The 17,813-nt window shown below is 40.4% G+C and overlaps 1 protein-coding gene across 1 annotated transcript in view; it reads right to left on the bottom strand.

The window, feature by feature from the left end:
- KLHL29 (kelch like family member 29) overlaps positions 1 to 17,813 on the bottom strand; it is a 445,478-nt gene that overhangs the window by 90,020 nt on the left and 337,645 nt on the right. Inside the window, exon 6 of the mRNA XM_081856969.1 lies at positions 13,379 to 13,517. Within this exon, the coding sequence (XP_081713095.1) occupies positions 13,379 to 13,517 (139 nt within the window). The remainder of the gene's footprint in view (positions 1 to 13,378; positions 13,518 to 17,813) is intronic.

Below are 17,813 nucleotides of genomic sequence, written 5' to 3'. Positions count from 1 at the left end.
ATTTTAAATTCCCATTCTTTGATTTTCCCATCCTCATTAGTTTTGAACTGACCCCCCTGCATGTTTATTATGGGATCAACAACAGAGAAACAAGGGATCAACAACAGATAAACAAGGTCCATCTACAATTCACTCCCAGCTATGATGGGACACTATGTTTACTTCAAGGAAAATATAACTTGCGTATGAGTCTCATTTAAAATTCCTTATGAGCTCATGGTATACAGCACATCACAAGGTACAACACATCCAAAGCAATGAATTTCCACAACACGCAATATGATATGACCTACACATAATATAGTTAATTGGTTAGAGCTGCAGAATAATTAGTCAAGAGATTTAGAACCCTTCCAAAGCAACATTGTAAAATGAATGCCATAAAGCATATGTAATATCTGTATCTATAACAGACTTTATTACAGCTTGAAAATTGTATTATGGGCTTTCCCCACTAAGTAAGGGCAAGGTATTATCTTTATTTCATTACATAATTTGGTAGGGAAAAAAGTTTTTTCTGCTTCTATATTTAGCACCATTTAGTACTATATTTAATTAAAAGCTTCATGTATTTGTCAAAAATGTGACATACCTGGAAGAGCAAATTGTTTTTGTTGCATCTGTTCTTTTCTATGCTGTAGATTTATTTATTTGCCCCAGGAGATAAAGATTTGGGAATTCTAGTATAACATACCGGGAAGGGAGAGTCTTTTGGCCTATGTTTACAACTGCTCATCTTCAATAAGATTAAACTTTCAGTGATGCAAATTATTCAATATTCCCTGTCAATCTGCTGCCCACCACTATTATTGTCACATCAGTGATAAATGAAAACCAAGACAAATGGCAAATGCTACATGCACAAAAGAGGATGCCAGAACATTAACTAACAGAAACGATATACGTTAAGATGAGCTCGTAATGCCATTCAAAGGATACGGCATAATCTGAATTGGGATGAGTTTAGCATGTTAGACAAGTGTGTTAGGAGCTGAACTCACATACTGAATCACAAATCTGTTTCCCTGCTGAGCCTTTGGGTGGGAGACAATGGGAGGGGAAAGGTTTCAAACATAAGGCTTAAACCAGGGGCAGAAGAATGAGTCAATTGTCATTGGAACTACAACGTTCCTTGACCTGCTGTTCTTCCTTTGAAAACTTAAGACAGAATGTGCTCCCTCAAGATAATTTTCTGTAAGAACAAAGAGCCTGGGCCAAAGAAAAGTGTTGGCACAAATACGAATGAAAGTATTTCCAGAAGCTGGTACGTCTACTACACTACACAATGGCCCACTTGGCTACAGAATTATGTCAACATTAAGCAGCTGAAACATTCCCAAGGGCTCAAGGAACAGCAGAGGATGGAATAAATAGGATAGAGAACGTAGTTACCTCCCTAGAAACTAAACACGTTACCTACTTCATTCAGGCCTGATCTCATTTAATCATATTTGCTGCACAATAATAGTAAGAGCCTAGAACACAGCTGTCATTGTCTGATGTATTTCACTCAAATGTGGCAAAATGTATGTAAGTAGATTCATGGAAATCTCCAGAAATAGTTAACTATTCTCCAGAAAACTGAATTTTGTAGACTCTGTCATTCTCATATATTATCTAAGTGGTATATTTTCATTATTTGCCAAGTTTAGGTATGAACTATTTCTAAATACCTTAAATCTTTCCCTTAAGAATTTATTACATGCATATCTTGCCTAACATGGGGCTCCCAATGGATTTAAATTCAAGGGACCAATCAGGTCTTTACCTGCTTACTTTCAGCTTCTTGATCATTCGGTTGTTTCCAGAGCTTGTGGGTTTATAGCTCCTTATATCAGCCAAATATATGCACTCAAAGAGTGCTGGTGTGTGTGTGTGTGTGTGTGTGTGTGTGTGTGTGTGTAAGAGCAACATAAAGTATAATAGAGTCAAATGCAATTAAAACACAATTATGCAACACTCAAAGGAAATGGGGCTAGGATTTTAATGATTGGATTTTAATGACAGTTCTGCTTTGCTCAATGTTTTCAGTGGGAAAGGCACACGGAGGGGTTGTCATAACCTATACAGCTAATCAATCTGAGCATGTGATGATATAATGAGTGAAATGTGAGGAGTTTCATTTCATAGCCCTGCTGAAGCACAAAGCCCACTAAGGGGACATGGGCAGCCTATTGTTTGCCTGGGATATCTGCTCCAAGACTCCTGTGAGGATAGGCGAGCGAAGAATTGTTGACCACTTTGTACAACAGAAAGTGCTAGAGCAGTTCTTAACTATAATCTACTGTTCAATCGCTTCAGGGTGTTTTATGGGAAACAATTCATAGTAAAAGGTAAAGGTAAAGGTACCCCTGCCCATACGGGCCAGTCTTGACAGACTCTAGGGTTGTGCGCTCATCTCACTCTAGAGGCCGGGAGCCAGCGCTGTCCGCAGACACTTCCGGGTCACGTGGCCAGCGTGACGAAGCTGTCAGCATCGCCCTTGAGCCAGTGTACCAACTGGACTCATGCACTACAGCCCGACTGGGCTAGGCGAGCTGGCTAGCACTGCCAGAGACCTCCTTTCCCACAGGAACAGGTCACAGTGCTGTGGACTCACAGCTTGCAGCTGAGAGCACCGGATTGACTGTCTCAATAATGCAGTCGTTGCGCAGCAGCGTTTTGCAGAGTCTTGCAGAGTATAAACCACTCGGAGAGCAGCTCTGTAAAATATCCTCCTTTATTCTATAACTACAGCTATAATACAAAACTATATACAGAGCTAAATATTCTGAGCATAAACCAATGCTATACTCTGAGTGCCTGCAGCTGCTCTTAGCAGCAATCTTATCTATAAACACGATCTCTTGCACTCTCTCTCCGACACACTGACTGACTCTCTCTCACACACATATTCACTCACTTAACTAATTAAGTAGAGAGCAGTACATTGCTCCTCCTCTCTGTAGAGTCAGCAGAGACCTCAGGAGATTCTCAGGAGATTCTTGGGTATGGGAGGGGTGAAATCTCCTCAGAAGCTACTCTGGCGAACCAGCACCAGAGCAGCACACGGAACGCCGTTTACCTTCCCGCTATAAAGCTGTACCTATTTATCTACTTGCACTTAAGGGTGCTTTCGAACTGCTAGGTGGGCAGGAGCTGGGACCGAACGACGGGAGCTCACCCCGCCGCGGGGATTTGAACCGCCGACCATGCGATCGGCAAGTCCTAGGAGCTGAGGTTTTACCCACAGCGCCACCCGCGGGAAACAATTCATACACAACATAAATAAAACTTTTCTAAACTGAGTCTAGGGATTCCCAATTTTTTTAAAATGAAAGGGCGTCACCACTAGAAACTTCTGTCTTCTTGTGAGACCCATCCTGCTGATTCATCTACTAGTGTCATGTGTGGCACTGATCTCCTACTTCCATTGATGGCAGCCAGAAGTCCCTCAGGAATAATTGATTATATTTATATAGTGCCTGCAACCAAAGGAAGCACACACATCTGCTTTATCGGAAGGCTTACAATGTAAAACACAAATAAAAGGGAAGGGAATTAGGCGTGAGAGGAGGGGAAGAAGAAAAGACAGGCAGGCAGGTGAGATGACATTTTGAACATTGGAGCCATTAGGACAGGACTTTGGAAACAGAATGAGCCCTGACTCAGAAGAATGAGTAGGAAAGCCCCCCAAATGCAGGAGGCTAATGCTGACCACATTTTGACATAAGGAACACAGGCACCCAATCTCTCTGGATATTGTTCACTTAAGACGACTATGTTTTAAGTCTAAAATCAGTTAACTTGCCCTTTTTGGCAACTTTCTGGGCTTGTTTTCTATATATACTCACATATCCTTTTCTATCCTCTATCCAGGCAAGCAAGAGGTACAGTGGTACCTCAGGTTACAAACACCTCGGGTTAAAAACACTTCTGGTTACAGACTCTGTTAACTTGTAAGTAGTACCTCGGGTTAAGAACTTTACCTTAGGATGAGAACAGAAATCGTGCGGCAGCAGTGTGGCGGGAGGCCCCATTAGCTAAAGTGGTACCTCAGGTTAAGAATGGACCTCCGAAATGAATTAAGTTTGTAACCAGAGGTACCACTGTATTATTAAAGAGTTCAAGGATACAATCTAGTCAGGCTAAAGCAAAAAAAGGAGGGTGCGAAGTAGGGCAGATGAGGGGTCTGGCCTGGGTAGTGTGTGTGGCTTTGGGAGAGTCCCAACAGTAAAGGCTATGTTCACACCTGGGCCTGAGGTTTCCCACCCCTGACTTAGTGGAACCCCTGGGGGATGGTGATTCCCTGCAATACTAGGCAAGAGAAGGTTCCACAAAAAGAGAACTCCATGAGCGCAAGGGCATGAATAGGTTGATGGAGCAAGCTGTAGAGAGAGAGAAATAAAATGCCACTAGAACACAAGGGTTGAGGAAGGTCACAGAAATATACAAAAGAGTAAGCAACATAAAAATTTACTGATAAAAGCCAACAGTTTGAAGGGAAAGCACGGAGGAAGAGATAGACAGTGGGTGATATAATGGGTCCAAGGGAGGTATAGAAGGCAAGTGAGCAAACTGTAAAATAAGTGTAAGGTAAGAAACGGGAAGCCTAGAAAGAAGGACTGCCTTGATGTAGGCAACTGAAGAGTGCCTATAAAGGCTTTGCAATTATATTGTCCATAATGAAGTGCGTTCTCTCTCTCTTTCTCCCCAAGTCATATCTGAGTCCTACAACAGCTAAAGCCATGAAGAGCAACATCTGAATTATCTTCATGTTCAAGAAAGACATACTTCTGAAGACATTTTAAGTGAATCCAGGCGACACCATCTGAACATTTTGTTTGAGTTTCTGCATCATACTGCTTTTGCCCTCTACCCATTTAGATATAAGTGTCCCTCATTTAGATAACTATTCCCTTTTGCCCTTGCTTATCAAGTCCCCAAAGCAGCCAGGATCAAAAAGGGCCATGAGATGTGAGTAAATATAGCTAGGTCGTGCAAATCACCTTGGCAAACCACTGTGTGACAGCCATGTGGCTCGCTGCAGTCTAGTCAGAGCAAGAAGCAAGGATTAGTCTGTCAATTCTTGGATAAGATTTGTAGTTCCACCTAAAGCGAGTGAAAGACCTAACAGTAAAAAACAAAAAAACCACACAATAAAACAATAAAAGCTCCTAAGGAGGGTGTGTGAATTCTGCATCCACAGCTTGTAGCATTCACAAGATGGGTTGTGAGGTTTGAGAACGATCCTGTCTACTTTGATTTGCCAGATTTTGCCTGCTGAACAGGTTAACGTTCTTTCCTGTGGCACTTCAAAGTAAATATCCAGCATAAATCTGACAAATTCAGTAATTGCTGCCAGGGCTGTCAACCAATTAAAAAGTTATTATACTCAATTAACTGCTTTGTTTTTAACTGGCTGGATTTATAATGTAGCTAATTAAAATAAATATGACACAATCTCAGTATATTGTGCTATTGTGACACTGATATTACATGGTTTGCACTGACAGCATCCAAGATAGATAGATAGATAGATAGATAGATTCTTTATTGTCATAAAGATGCTCCTTGTATGCCTGCCTGTATGATCAGTCAGGCTGGGGAGAAGAGAGATGGGGGAGAAAGCTTTTTTGGTGGTGGCCTCACAATTATGGAATTCATTCCTTCTTTGCCAGCCTTTAATTTGGAATGCAAGTCTCACCATTTGTTTCAGATGCCCTTTGAGTAAAGATGCTGTGGTCATATAGAGGTTTAATTGGTTGGGAGGTCTGTAAAGCTTTAGCTGATTCTAAACCAGTTTTATTAGGCTGGTACGAGTCGATTCTTTATCGTGGCTGGTTTTAATGGTTTTGAAAGGGAGAGGTGATATTTTGTAATCAGTTGGTTCTTGCTTTGTATTTTACTATTAAATGAAAGGCTTCATTAGGAAGATAGTTGCCCTAAAAGGTGGCTTATAGCTAGTTTGAACAAATAAAAAACAAATCTCAACTTAATCATTTTCGCTGTCTGAAGTTACAAAATGAATGTGCTGCTGCTGGTGGTAAAAAAAGGAAAAAAAGCCTCTGTCTGAATGAAGAAATATTCAGAGGTGTCATGATTCATCCGCTACTTACATACATAGGAACTGTAGCATGCTCATTATAGCACCCATGCCCATGCTTTAGCTGAGATTCCTGCACTAGAAGACGTTGGACTACATTGACTCTTGGGTTCCCTTCCAACTTGACAATTCTGTGATTCTATGGCAATTAGGACTAGGCTTGTGGTTTGCAGTTACCACCAGCACTGAATACTTTTATTGGCACACATCTCTGATCAAAGTTATAATTAAAACCTTCAGTTCAAATATTCTTTCAGCGCTGTAGTCCAAGGCAGACTCAGTAAAAGACAGGCCAACTTCCACTCTATACTTTTGCTCTACATGGAAAGAGTTAAACGCTTTTGGAACTATCAGTGCATTTTATCCAGAATCCCACGAAAATATGTTTTCCAGAAGTCTGGGAGTTGTGCGACATCAGACCTAACAGCCAGTTAAAATGTTACGGTGGGATATGTGCCATGCTTAACAAAACAAAGCATAAGTACCCTCAAAAAGGAAACCACCAATAAGAGCACGGGACTTTTTTTCCAGGCTAATATTTCATTGACTTAAGTAAAAGAAAAGGCATCTTAAGTATTCTTTGCACCTCCCCTCAGCTGTAAAAGAAATAGTACACTTTGTTCTTTCCATCAAGCCCATCCCTTGGATTTTATAACGGGATTAGCAGAAACTGTTGACAATATTCTTCTGGCTGCAGAGCACAGGTTGGATCCTAACAGAGAAGTCATGGAATCTAATTTCTCTTCTCATTTTGAACAGGGAGTGGAAGAAAGAATCACTTCACAACGCCTGTTTATCTCCTTGTGTCTGAAAGAAGTGCTTTATGAATATTCAGTCTGCCTTCTCCCTTACAGAGCTAAGGGGTGTCCTACTGGTAAGCGGCAGGATTTTGAACGCCTAGCAGATTCTATATCTAGGACAAGTTAGGCCCCTTAGAAATAATAATTAGAGAGAGCTGTTTATTATCACTTGCTTATTTGCTCCCTCCTTGACTTTATGCATTGTAAACACCGACCAAAAGAAGTCCTCTTTCCAGACAAATGCATGGTTTTCTGAGCTTCCACTCCCCTGCAGTGAATATTCTCAGCAACTGGATGAAACCAACAACATCGACAACAATGTCAGCGGACCCTCGTCAGATATGTAAAAACAGAAGAGAAGTAAGAGCGTGACTTTGAGAATTAGGGATGAATGAGAAGTTTGTTGGGTTCACATTTTAATATGAACCTACCTAATTTGCAATTGTCAAACTTGCTAAGACCTACTGGGGAAAGTATCTCAGCTGAATCTCTTTCAGCTGAGGTTTGCTGCCTGGTTACACACAGGGAAAGCCTTCTTAGAGACTAGAATAATAATAATACTAATACTACTACTACTAATAATAATAATTTAAAAAAAATTATTTATACCCTGCTCTCCCCAGCCTTCTGGAACTTTCTCCCCCCCCCCCCGAGATATGGCTGGTACCAACACTTCCTAAATTTTCAATGCCAGCTGAATATCTAACCTTGCTTTTGTTGGAGTTTATTTAGTGTCACAATTGATGTTTATATTTTAGCTGTCTGGCTGTAGTTTATCAGCCTTCCTTTTTTCAATTTGTAACTATGTTTATGTATATTGGGCTTGTTTTAAATTATAACTCAAGTCTGGAAATGCATTTGCAATGCACAGTGGGAAAGGAATATTTTAAATAAATAAACACATAAAATATGTGATTTGAAATCTAGTTATTCTCCAAAACTTACACTTGCCTGAATATTGCAATGCACTTCTCCAGCCCAAGAGATTTTTTTTAAAAAATGCACATATCTGGGGGACCCGAACATCGAAATGTGTATATTTATGAAAACAACATACAAAACTGAATTATATTAGGGGAAATTGCTTGCAAAAATGTGTATTCAATGCATAAATTAAGAGAAATGCGAATGAAAATGTTTAATAATTTTTGTGCAGCCTTTTTTTTTTTAAAAAAAATACACACTGATGTAGAAACAGGGTGAATGGAAAATGAAATTTGACAGTTTCAGCCATGCCTACTGTGAGTACACTGTTTCTCTTTTAGCTTTTCCAAGCACGGAAGTTTAAAGAAGAAATGTCAAAGGCACAGCTGCCACACGGTTTCACAAATAAAATAATTAAGGAAGTAGAGTGCCCTTCTAAAAAAGAACAATTTGGCCTTGGACTCATTAATTTCTAATCTCCTTGGAAGTATGCCACATACATGAGCTCTATCATCTAGGCCACACGACCATCATTAAAAAGATGACCCAAATAGTAAAAGAGGGAAGGAATGCTACCTTGATTTGTGTGAGAGAGTGTGTGTGTGTAGCAGATTGATTCCATAATCTTGCCTTCATCCCCATCTCAAAACATACATATGCCAAGGAACCAGTTTTTGCTGGTATTTCACACCAAAGCACCACTGTCTTCAGCTATAAAAGTCTGCAAATGTTTCCATTTAGGTTAACATTGAAATAACATACCAATACCAATATAGGCAGCACTAAGAAAAGGTTTGGAAATAAGACATTCCATTACTATGAAATTGTAGACACTCAAGGAGCTGAGCTGGGTGTGAATATTGAGTAAACCCGCCAAATGCACAAAAGAGAAAAGCACTTGAGAGGTTGAAAAGCAGCCAAAAAGGAAAAACAAAACAAAACACCACACCACAATTCGGAGCCTTATAAAGAGACTAATTTTAGGTTCAGGTTACGCTCCACAAAAGTTTGCAGACAAACTATTTCAACTCTAAGCTTCTATGAACAGTAACAAGGATGTGCGTGTGACAGGCAACCCATTTGCCTTACTGTGAATAACACAGTAGGCAAAAAGCACAGCTGATACTTTGATAAAATGTAGTGTATTTTAATCAGTCTTCATATTCTGGAGGGTACTTAAGTTGGGAGACTTGGCCAGAGTTCATGTCTAAGAGCTGTTTTACTTGACACGTTCTGATGAATTATTATTAAATTTGCCTACCACCCTTCACCTGTACATCTCAGGGCACTTCACAGCATAGAAATACAAGACAAAAACACAAAATACATAATAAAAACAAGAACAAAACAAACCAGTAACCCCCCATTATCAGTTCAGTTGAAATGTATATGTGGTAAGCCAGCTCTGAGTTCTGAAAAGAATTAATGATGGGCTGTTGGCATACCAGTGATCATTCTCAGGGCGGTCAAATTATTCATGCCAAGTGGACCACAAGAGTATTTTGACCTAGAACCCACAGGCCACACACTGCCTTGTTGTGCAGGGTGGGGAGCAAGGTCAAAATTTGACCCCTGTCCCAGCCCTCACAGTGCGCTTTGAGAAAAAGGCACCGGGTTCTGGCAGGGTCTTGGAGTCCTTAAGCCTCTTTCTCAAAGGTGGGAAAGATCTAACTAAGCTTTGGGAAGAAGGTAGGAGGACTCTAGGACCTTATCAGAGCCCTCGTGCCTCCTTTACAAAGTCCAGCACCTCCCTTACTTGGCTTTGGGAAGACAATGTGAGGGCTGCAGGAGGCATCAAATGTTGCTGAGGGCCACCAAAAAGGTCTCGAGGCCTGCATGTAGCCCTGGACCATCCTGATTCAGATCAAGAAGCTGGAACTGGGCTGGCATAGAACTACCAGCCTGTACTGAAATAAGCCTAAAAATAAGTGTATATTGGCCCGAAAATGCAAATGAAATATTTCTTACACTTCCAAGCAATTAAAGTCTTGTTCTCCTGGCCCAGTCTTAAGATGTTTTTCTTGCTCAAAGTTAGTAAAGACTGACACTAGATTTCCTTAGGGCCTATCTTCCAAGTCACTGATAATCCAGAAATGCCAAATTTAGAAGGAATGAAGAATGGTTGAATTTAATTAATGGCTCTCCAGAATTATATTCAAATGCAGTACCACAAAGTGGGAGGGCGGGGAAGGAAGTGGGATGGCTAGAACAGACACAATTGTGTTTTTCCTTAACAGAAGTGGGATGGTTATAGTTAGGCCTGAAAAGAAGTGGGGTAACATCTCACACTGCTCCCTTCAAGCATTGTATGACCAATGTCAGCAAAAGGGAGTTCCTGAGCCTCTTGTGGGGGAGGGAGAAGAGAGAAAGGCTGGGGGGAGGCTGTGGGAGGCGGGGGGGGGGAGGAGGAGAGAAAGTGAGGAAGAAGGCACTTTCAGGTGAGAAATGGAGAGGGCAGTGCAACTCCAAATACAGATTTCCTCTAGACTTTTATTTATTTTCAGTGGTACCTTGGGTTACATACGCTTCAGGTTACATACGCTTCAGGTTACAGACTCTGCTAACCCAGAAATAGTGCTTCAGGTTAAGAACTTTGCTTCAGGATGAGAACAGAAATCGTGCTCTGGCGGCGTGGCAGCAGCAGGAGGCCCCATTAGCTAAAGTGGTGCTTCAGGTTAAGAACAGTTTCAGGTTAAGAACGGACCTCCGGAACGAATTAAGTACTTAACCCATAGTACCACTGTACATACACACACACACACACACACACACACACACACCAATCATTCACTCAAGCTAGCCTGAAATCCAACACACAGCCTGAGAGGACAGAAAACAATGTTGGGGGAGAAGTTGTGGAATAAATATTAACTCACTAATTCCCTAGCCTGCCCTCCCACCCATCTACCCACAAATACATCCCTTATCCACAAGCCAATTATTCAGGAAAATACATTTGGGAGCCTGTGTTTGCTGATCTAATGCACAGTTCTGCTTTAAAAGCAACTTGTTGCAGTGGTGCTGTTGTTAGTGTTTAGCCCCTTTCACACCCACCATTTGGGCTCACAACGTCAGCTGCATGTAGTTTTCCTCCCATAAGGATCCAAAAGTATTATAACTTTGCATGCTGTTTCGGAAACCCTGCAAGGTGTTGGCGCCTTCTGCAGAGCGCAACTTGGGAGCCCCAGAAGGGAAAGAATTCAGCACATTTGCCACCTTCCCCATTACTCCTCTGCTCTAAAGTAACTCTCATCTTAAAGTTGCTTTTGCTTTCAGAATGGCCTTGAGGCTCAGTCCCATGTGTTTACTGTAGTGTCTACTACACCCTCCCAAAACAAAAGTGAACAAAATCCCCCCTTTATTCCAGACTAGTCATGCTTTCAATAAAATATTCGAGGTTGTTATTATTGTCACAAGTGAGCAAGTTGGCTATTGAAACCTGTTGACTCCAGCTGCTACTCTGATACACACAGGGCGAATAAATATGTTGGGGTACAGATTACTAGAATTAAAATATGCTCGTTCACAAGGTTACAGCTGGAGCAGTGGGGATTGTGGGGGTACCCACAAACCTCTGGATCCCTCTTAACCATACATTCATTTGGGAGAGGTCACATAGTTCATGGTGGCAGAGAATATACTGCACATGCAAAAGGTACCCACATTGAATCCCTGGCATCTTTTATTTAAAAAAAATTAGGAAGCCCCTTCTCCATTTCTGCAACTCTTTAGTTCTCCACTTCAACACAATAGATATGGAAACCCTACATTCCTCTTTTTGTAAATGGCTTCCTGTTTATTTGCCGTATTTATTTATTCCAAGAACATTTATTATATCTAAACTTCCTGCTAAAACATCCAGGATAGCTTATGAAAGTGAAAAAACGATCAAGTCCCGAAGGAAAACAGTGATGAGAAGGTTGTTTGGAGGGTTCTCACTTGTCTGACTTAAAGTGTACCGCTTATGGCTTTATTAAAGTTGCAATCAGTCTGCAGTTCATCTCCATCTGACAACTATCCAAGATGAATATAATTACCGTCCCTGATTTTCTCCCGAAATAGACAGCATCTGACGGTTTGACTAGCAAGAAAGAGGCTTCACAGCTAAAGTTAATGAAACCGCACGGCCAGTCAATTACTGGGTTTCTATAAACGGAGACTAAGACTTGCCTTCCCTGTAGATTACGCATCTTAACTCTGTGAGACGCATATAATGTAGCCTTAACTAGTAAGCGATAATGAGCAGACAGGAGACAGAGCGGCTGAAGCCAGCTATCATTAGATTTGTGGAAGGGTGGGGTGGGGTGGGGGGAAACATGCCACCAGGCCAGCTTTTTATGAATATTTGATAAAGCAGTCAGCGCAATTATACGGCAGTTCTATAATACCGGCACAATTAGAAAAACAAGCTTTAAAGCAAGAGGACATAACACACTGAAAAGAAGATGCCACCAAACATGCCACCCTGGAATAAAATACAGTCGCTATTGTGTTAGTTGGCAACATTTAAATGCACAATTTGAAAGCAAGCACAATGTTCTGTTCTGTAATCCCCACCCACCCCAATGTGTCCCCCCCTTTTTTTTTGCACAGTCCAGGTTCAGAGTTTGGGAAAATACTGCAAGGCAAAAATACTGCAAGGCAAAAATCAGCAGCCACATTATTTTGTTGATGATTGAGAGAAATGTGGAAATTACTCTTGTGGGTTTCCCCCAATGTTGCTACACTGACTTATTAAACAACATAAAAATAGCAATTTATTTCTACGTTAATCTATAATGTAGACATTTTTAAAAAAACAAAAGAAATGGAAAATTAAAAAAAATCATGCAGCTTTTAGAATCAACCAGCTAAAAACAGAGGGAGAAAATTGCAAAGGTGGAAACATGATCTAAGAAAGAAAGAAAACATCTTAACCACTACTCTCAAATAAATTTCTATTTCCAGGGGCGGAGAAAAAAAAGGTTTCTAGAAATTAAAATTTCCTTGGTCCTGTTTTCCTTTTAAAAAGGTATGAGTTAAATGCTGGCATATAAAAGCATCTCCCAATATTTCTATTTTTTTGGCTTCCAAGAGCCAAAAAGCATTAGGTGCCCAGAATTTCATAGGGTCAAAAGTAGTGCTACTTAACTCCATCCTTGTTCGTATTAGAATTCAGCATCTTTCTATGATATGCATGTGGTTACTGCAGCCTGAAGGAAGAGATAGTAGCATATCTTTAAACTCCTAAACTAACATTTGTGTGTTTTGGGACTGGGATCATTCATGACTTGGTTTGAGGTTAAAATGCTCCATTGATAAGAACATTTCCCTCCAGCCAAAAATGTGCAACTAGTGGGATCGGGAATTCATACAGGTCAGGTTATGTGTAACAAAGGAATCTGAGCGTTTCGTTAAAAAAATAAGTAAATAAAAAATACATTCAGAGTAAGTGGAAAGAATGGCTACTGGCTCTGTGACAGGAGAGTCAAATCTTCATAAACCTGAAAGAGAGGGAAGGGAAAAAAAAGCGACACAAATGCTCCCCTACAAAAGAACAGACCAGATCACAGCTGGAAGGAAGGCAAACCTTTTAATCAGGTCCTTGAAATACAAGCTGCAGGAAGCTAGAACATTTTGGTGGACTTCAAACTCTTTGCCTTCAACAATAATTTTCAGGTCTGTAAACTCTTTCGCTCTGCGTTGCTGGTTCAACTCCTTCAACATTTCTGCAGAACAGAGAAGACAGACAGTGCCAGGATTCCCATTAAGAGGCTTTTTTTTATTATTCTTTAGAAATAAAAACAAAAAACAAAAAACAAAGCAAGGAAAGTAGAGAAATTGGAAACGCTTGATATTCTTTGTTGGCAAGAATGGCTCAACGTTGACAGTCAAAGAAATCACAAACATAATACATATTATATAGGCAGATATATGTATATGCTTTATGCAAGCAAGCAACAGTAGGAAATAACTCAAAACCCTACATTTCAAAGAGAGAGGAAAAACCCATTTTCCAGCATCAATAAATTGGAAACACAAATAATACATCACCACGGTTTTTAAAAAAAAATATTGTAAAAGGATGCAAGAACAAGTGCTTTATTATCTCCAAACATTAATGCTTTTTAAATGTACTGGAATTAATACTGAATAAAAACATGACACTTATGATGCAGTATGAACTTGACATGTTTCAAAGAAAAAAAAAATGCAAAGCTTGCAAAAATCCTTCTCTTAGGCATGCTATAGAAGTCCTTGAGCCTTACATTTAGCAAAATACAATTGCATTAAAGCAGAATAACATTTATTCTAAAACCAACCTACCATCGACAACCGGAAAGTTCTCAAAGCAGGAAGGAACACTTCCTCACACATTGAATGTTTAATCAAAAACAACACCCAAAAAATTAATGCCTGCTTTTCAATACCTGCATTTGCATGTATTTTTTAAGCCTTGAGTTTTTAGAATTCGTTTATGGTAGCAATTCATTTCAACACAAATACGCAACCACCTCTTAAGAGTCTTTATTTCTTGCAATAACTCACTTACCGTGCATAACCTCTCCAGGCTCTTACCTCCTTTATACTGGGAGAGCAAATCAGCAACGTGCCTTGTTTGTGATCATGAACATGATAAGCAACACCTTTCCTAAACTAACGTACCAGACTGGCTAGTAAAGTGGACAGAACACGATTTTGGTAAAAGTGTGTTTCAAATGACTAATTCTGTTGATTTGGTATTTTGTCTACCATTCTTCATTTGCAATAGGCCAAGAGCTTTGTTTTCCTCAGGAACAACCACCTGTATAGTTCCATTCTCACAACCATCTTTCAAACCTTTTAATTGTTATTATTCTCCTTAGTTGCAGTAAGTTTTCACTGCTCTACCAGGTATAAAGGGTGGCCTTACACCCGGAGTAGGGAACTTCTGGTCCTTTAGATCAGTGTTTCCCAACCTTGGGCCTCCAGCTGTTTTTGAACTACAACTCCCATCATCCCTGACTAGCAAGACCAGTGGCAAGGGATGATGGGAATTGTAGTCCAAAAACAGCTGGAGGCCCAAGGTTGGGAAACACTGCTTTAGATGATGCTGGATTCCCAACTCCCATCAGCCCCAAATAGCATGGTCAATGGTGAGGGAAGCTGAGAGTTAGAGTTCAGCAAGACCTGGTGTAGCGGTGGCCCAAAGGGCCACAATAAATGTGATAATGTGTACCCCTGGAAATCCCTGAGTGCGCTTCTAATAGACAAGTTATGGTAACCTGTTGCTTTATGAAACTGATTATTTTGCAAGTGGCCGCCCCCCATTGGGGCAGGAATACAGCTAAAATGTGAATCACAACGATGCAGCTCAAAGCTAGAACATAAAATGTTACATGATGCAAATGGTTACATGTAACACAGGTTCCCAACATGCACACTAACACAATGTAACCGCACATAGTGGGAATCAAAGCTTAGTCAACAGAAATTGGTGAGAATCAAACCTGAATCAGCATAAATTGCTAGTGCTTATTGTGCACATGTATTAAACATAAAATGAGGTAATGATGTACATGATTGGTGAAAACTGAGATGCTTTGTTTGAAACTTTATAAATACCACTGACTGGACCACTGGGCAGGGTTGCGATTTTGCAGAACTATCTGACTGTAGCCTATCACTTTGCAATAAACGTTGGACTTCTGACTCCTCACATTTCTGAGTTTTATTGTTGGTGTAAACTCAGAAGATAAGCCATTGGCCACAAGCTCCCCATCCCTGACTTACGTCTGTCAAATAAATGTAAACAGACCCAGAAAACCAGGCCAAAAAATTCATGCTTTGTTCGTAATCATGCCACTATCAAAACCATACTCTGCCAAGCATTTACAGGGGAAAGAGCAGCAATTAAAAGCTACAACAACAAAAGCTTGCAAACTTAACATATATTGAAACAAAATTTAAAAATTCCTTCCAGTAGCACCTTAGAGACCAACTAAGTTTGATATTGGTATGAGCTTTTGTGTGCATTGCTACTGGAAGGAATTTTTTTATTTTGTTTCGACTATGGCAGACCAACAAGGCTACCTACCTGTAACTTAACATATACTGATACCATTCAAGTGATATCCCAAACCATGCCCAACCTAAACAACAACATTTTTTTCCAAGGCAAAACAGCAAAGTGTCAACTCGCATGTTTATGTCAATGTAACAGAATCACAATGGTCTCTGAAAGGCTAATTATTCTGCACTGAAATGGGTCAGTGTTCTCTGGAGAGCAAGCAGATCATTAGAGATGGTACGGAAATAACAGCAGGCCTGTGTCAGATCTATATCAGAGGAAAATAAACCACGGTGTCCTTTGGGTGCTATACAAGCAGCTATTTTTAAAGTATCCATTTGAGTTAAAATGCCGTAATGTGTCTCAAATACACATAAACTTAAAAAGAAGGTGAGACAGGGTCAGATGGTGGGAAGCTTTGAAAGCCCGGAGTAAATCAGAATTTAGAAGATTAAACTTTGTTTCAACAAGTTCAATTTAAAGATTTAACTGGTCCTCACTATAAAGCATTATCACACATACAATTGTCCCACTGAGCAGTGGACATCGCTTACTGCTGAGAAGTGGAATTAGTTGGCAGACGGAGAAAATAATATTTTGCAAAACCAACAGGTGAAGGTGGAATAGTTAAAAATACACATGTTGCTGCAAGGAGACACTCTGGGTGCATTTCAGTTCACTATCTATAACCTGAAAGTGTATTATTTTAAAGCAGAAACTAGAGAAGAGATCACTTAACATGCATTATTTCTTCCTACCTACCACCAATTTGGCCAAACTTGTAAACCGACACTAGATGGGTTGCCTGCAAGGCCTCCAAGAAAGTAAGCAGCTTTTGCAATCTGGAAAATAGGCGAATCCTTCTATCATCCCTTTCATGTGTACCAGATCAGGTGCCGATTAATACATGTGTTACAACAGGGCACACCGTTAATGATTCTTCCTTCCTGTTCCTGGTACTTGTCACATCTGAAACAGAGCTTGTGTCCACACACTCATACATGCTTGTGGTGAGATAGGCAAGCAACTTCATATTGCTGTAGATTGTAGGGTGAGGAAAAGGGAGTAGCAATTCTTCAGATGTCATAACCAAGCACAGAGTACAAAAAGTGTGAGCCACTTCCATACCTTGTCTTAGTCAGTGCCCACTTCCTATTTCCCATGAAGCAGTGCGGGAAAGGAAGAGCGGCGATTGGGTAAGCAGCAGGGTGGGAGGGGCCAGGGGGCACCACAGAGCTAGGAATAGTAAAAGAGGACTTAATATGGAGTTAATTTTCTATGGTGCCGGGGCGGGGGGTGAGGAACAATAGAGATCTCTTAATTTGGGACTTTCCACAATAAAGACAGAATTACTGAAGCGTGACAACGATTGTCTTGACACATTAGTGACAATTGGAGGGTATGATCCATAATGTATGAATCCACTTTAGTAGGGGTGCCACACATCCGGAAGTTCCCGGAAACATCCGGAATACTGTAGTCGGCAGCAGTGTCTGGTTAGAAATTGGAAAAATGTGCGGGAAAATCCGGATGTATGGTAGCCCGTGTCAGCAGTGCCTTAAATAATTTTTTTTTGCTGGTTTTCCATAAAAATAGTCCCAAAGCAGCATATTTTTTTGCGATTTTGCCAACAACTTTGGCAAAACAACAACAACAACAAAATGGCAACCCTAACTTTAGGCACAACTGACATTATTAGAATTCTCTATCATTTCCAACCCAATAAATGGTCCAATCTTAGGACCATTGCACGTGGCAATGTCTTAGGGTGGTTTTACTCAGAGGAGATCCACTGAAATCAACAGTCCTAGATGGTTTATTAATTTCAAAGGGTGTATTCTTGAGTAAAACTTAATATAGCCCTTATTTTTTATTTTATTTTTACAAGCACAAAGCAGGGCGATTCCTATTGAAGATGCAGTCTACAGTGATGGAGAAGCTTACCTATTCACTGCTTGGGCTTGATTATGTTGGA

Source organism: Podarcis erhardii (genome assembly GCF_964252035.2).
Source record: "Podarcis erhardii genome assembly, chromosome: 3".
Lineage (NCBI taxonomy): Eukaryota > Metazoa > Chordata > Lepidosauria > Squamata > Lacertidae > Podarcis > Podarcis erhardii.
This window is presented reverse-complemented; position numbering and strand designations above follow the sequence as displayed.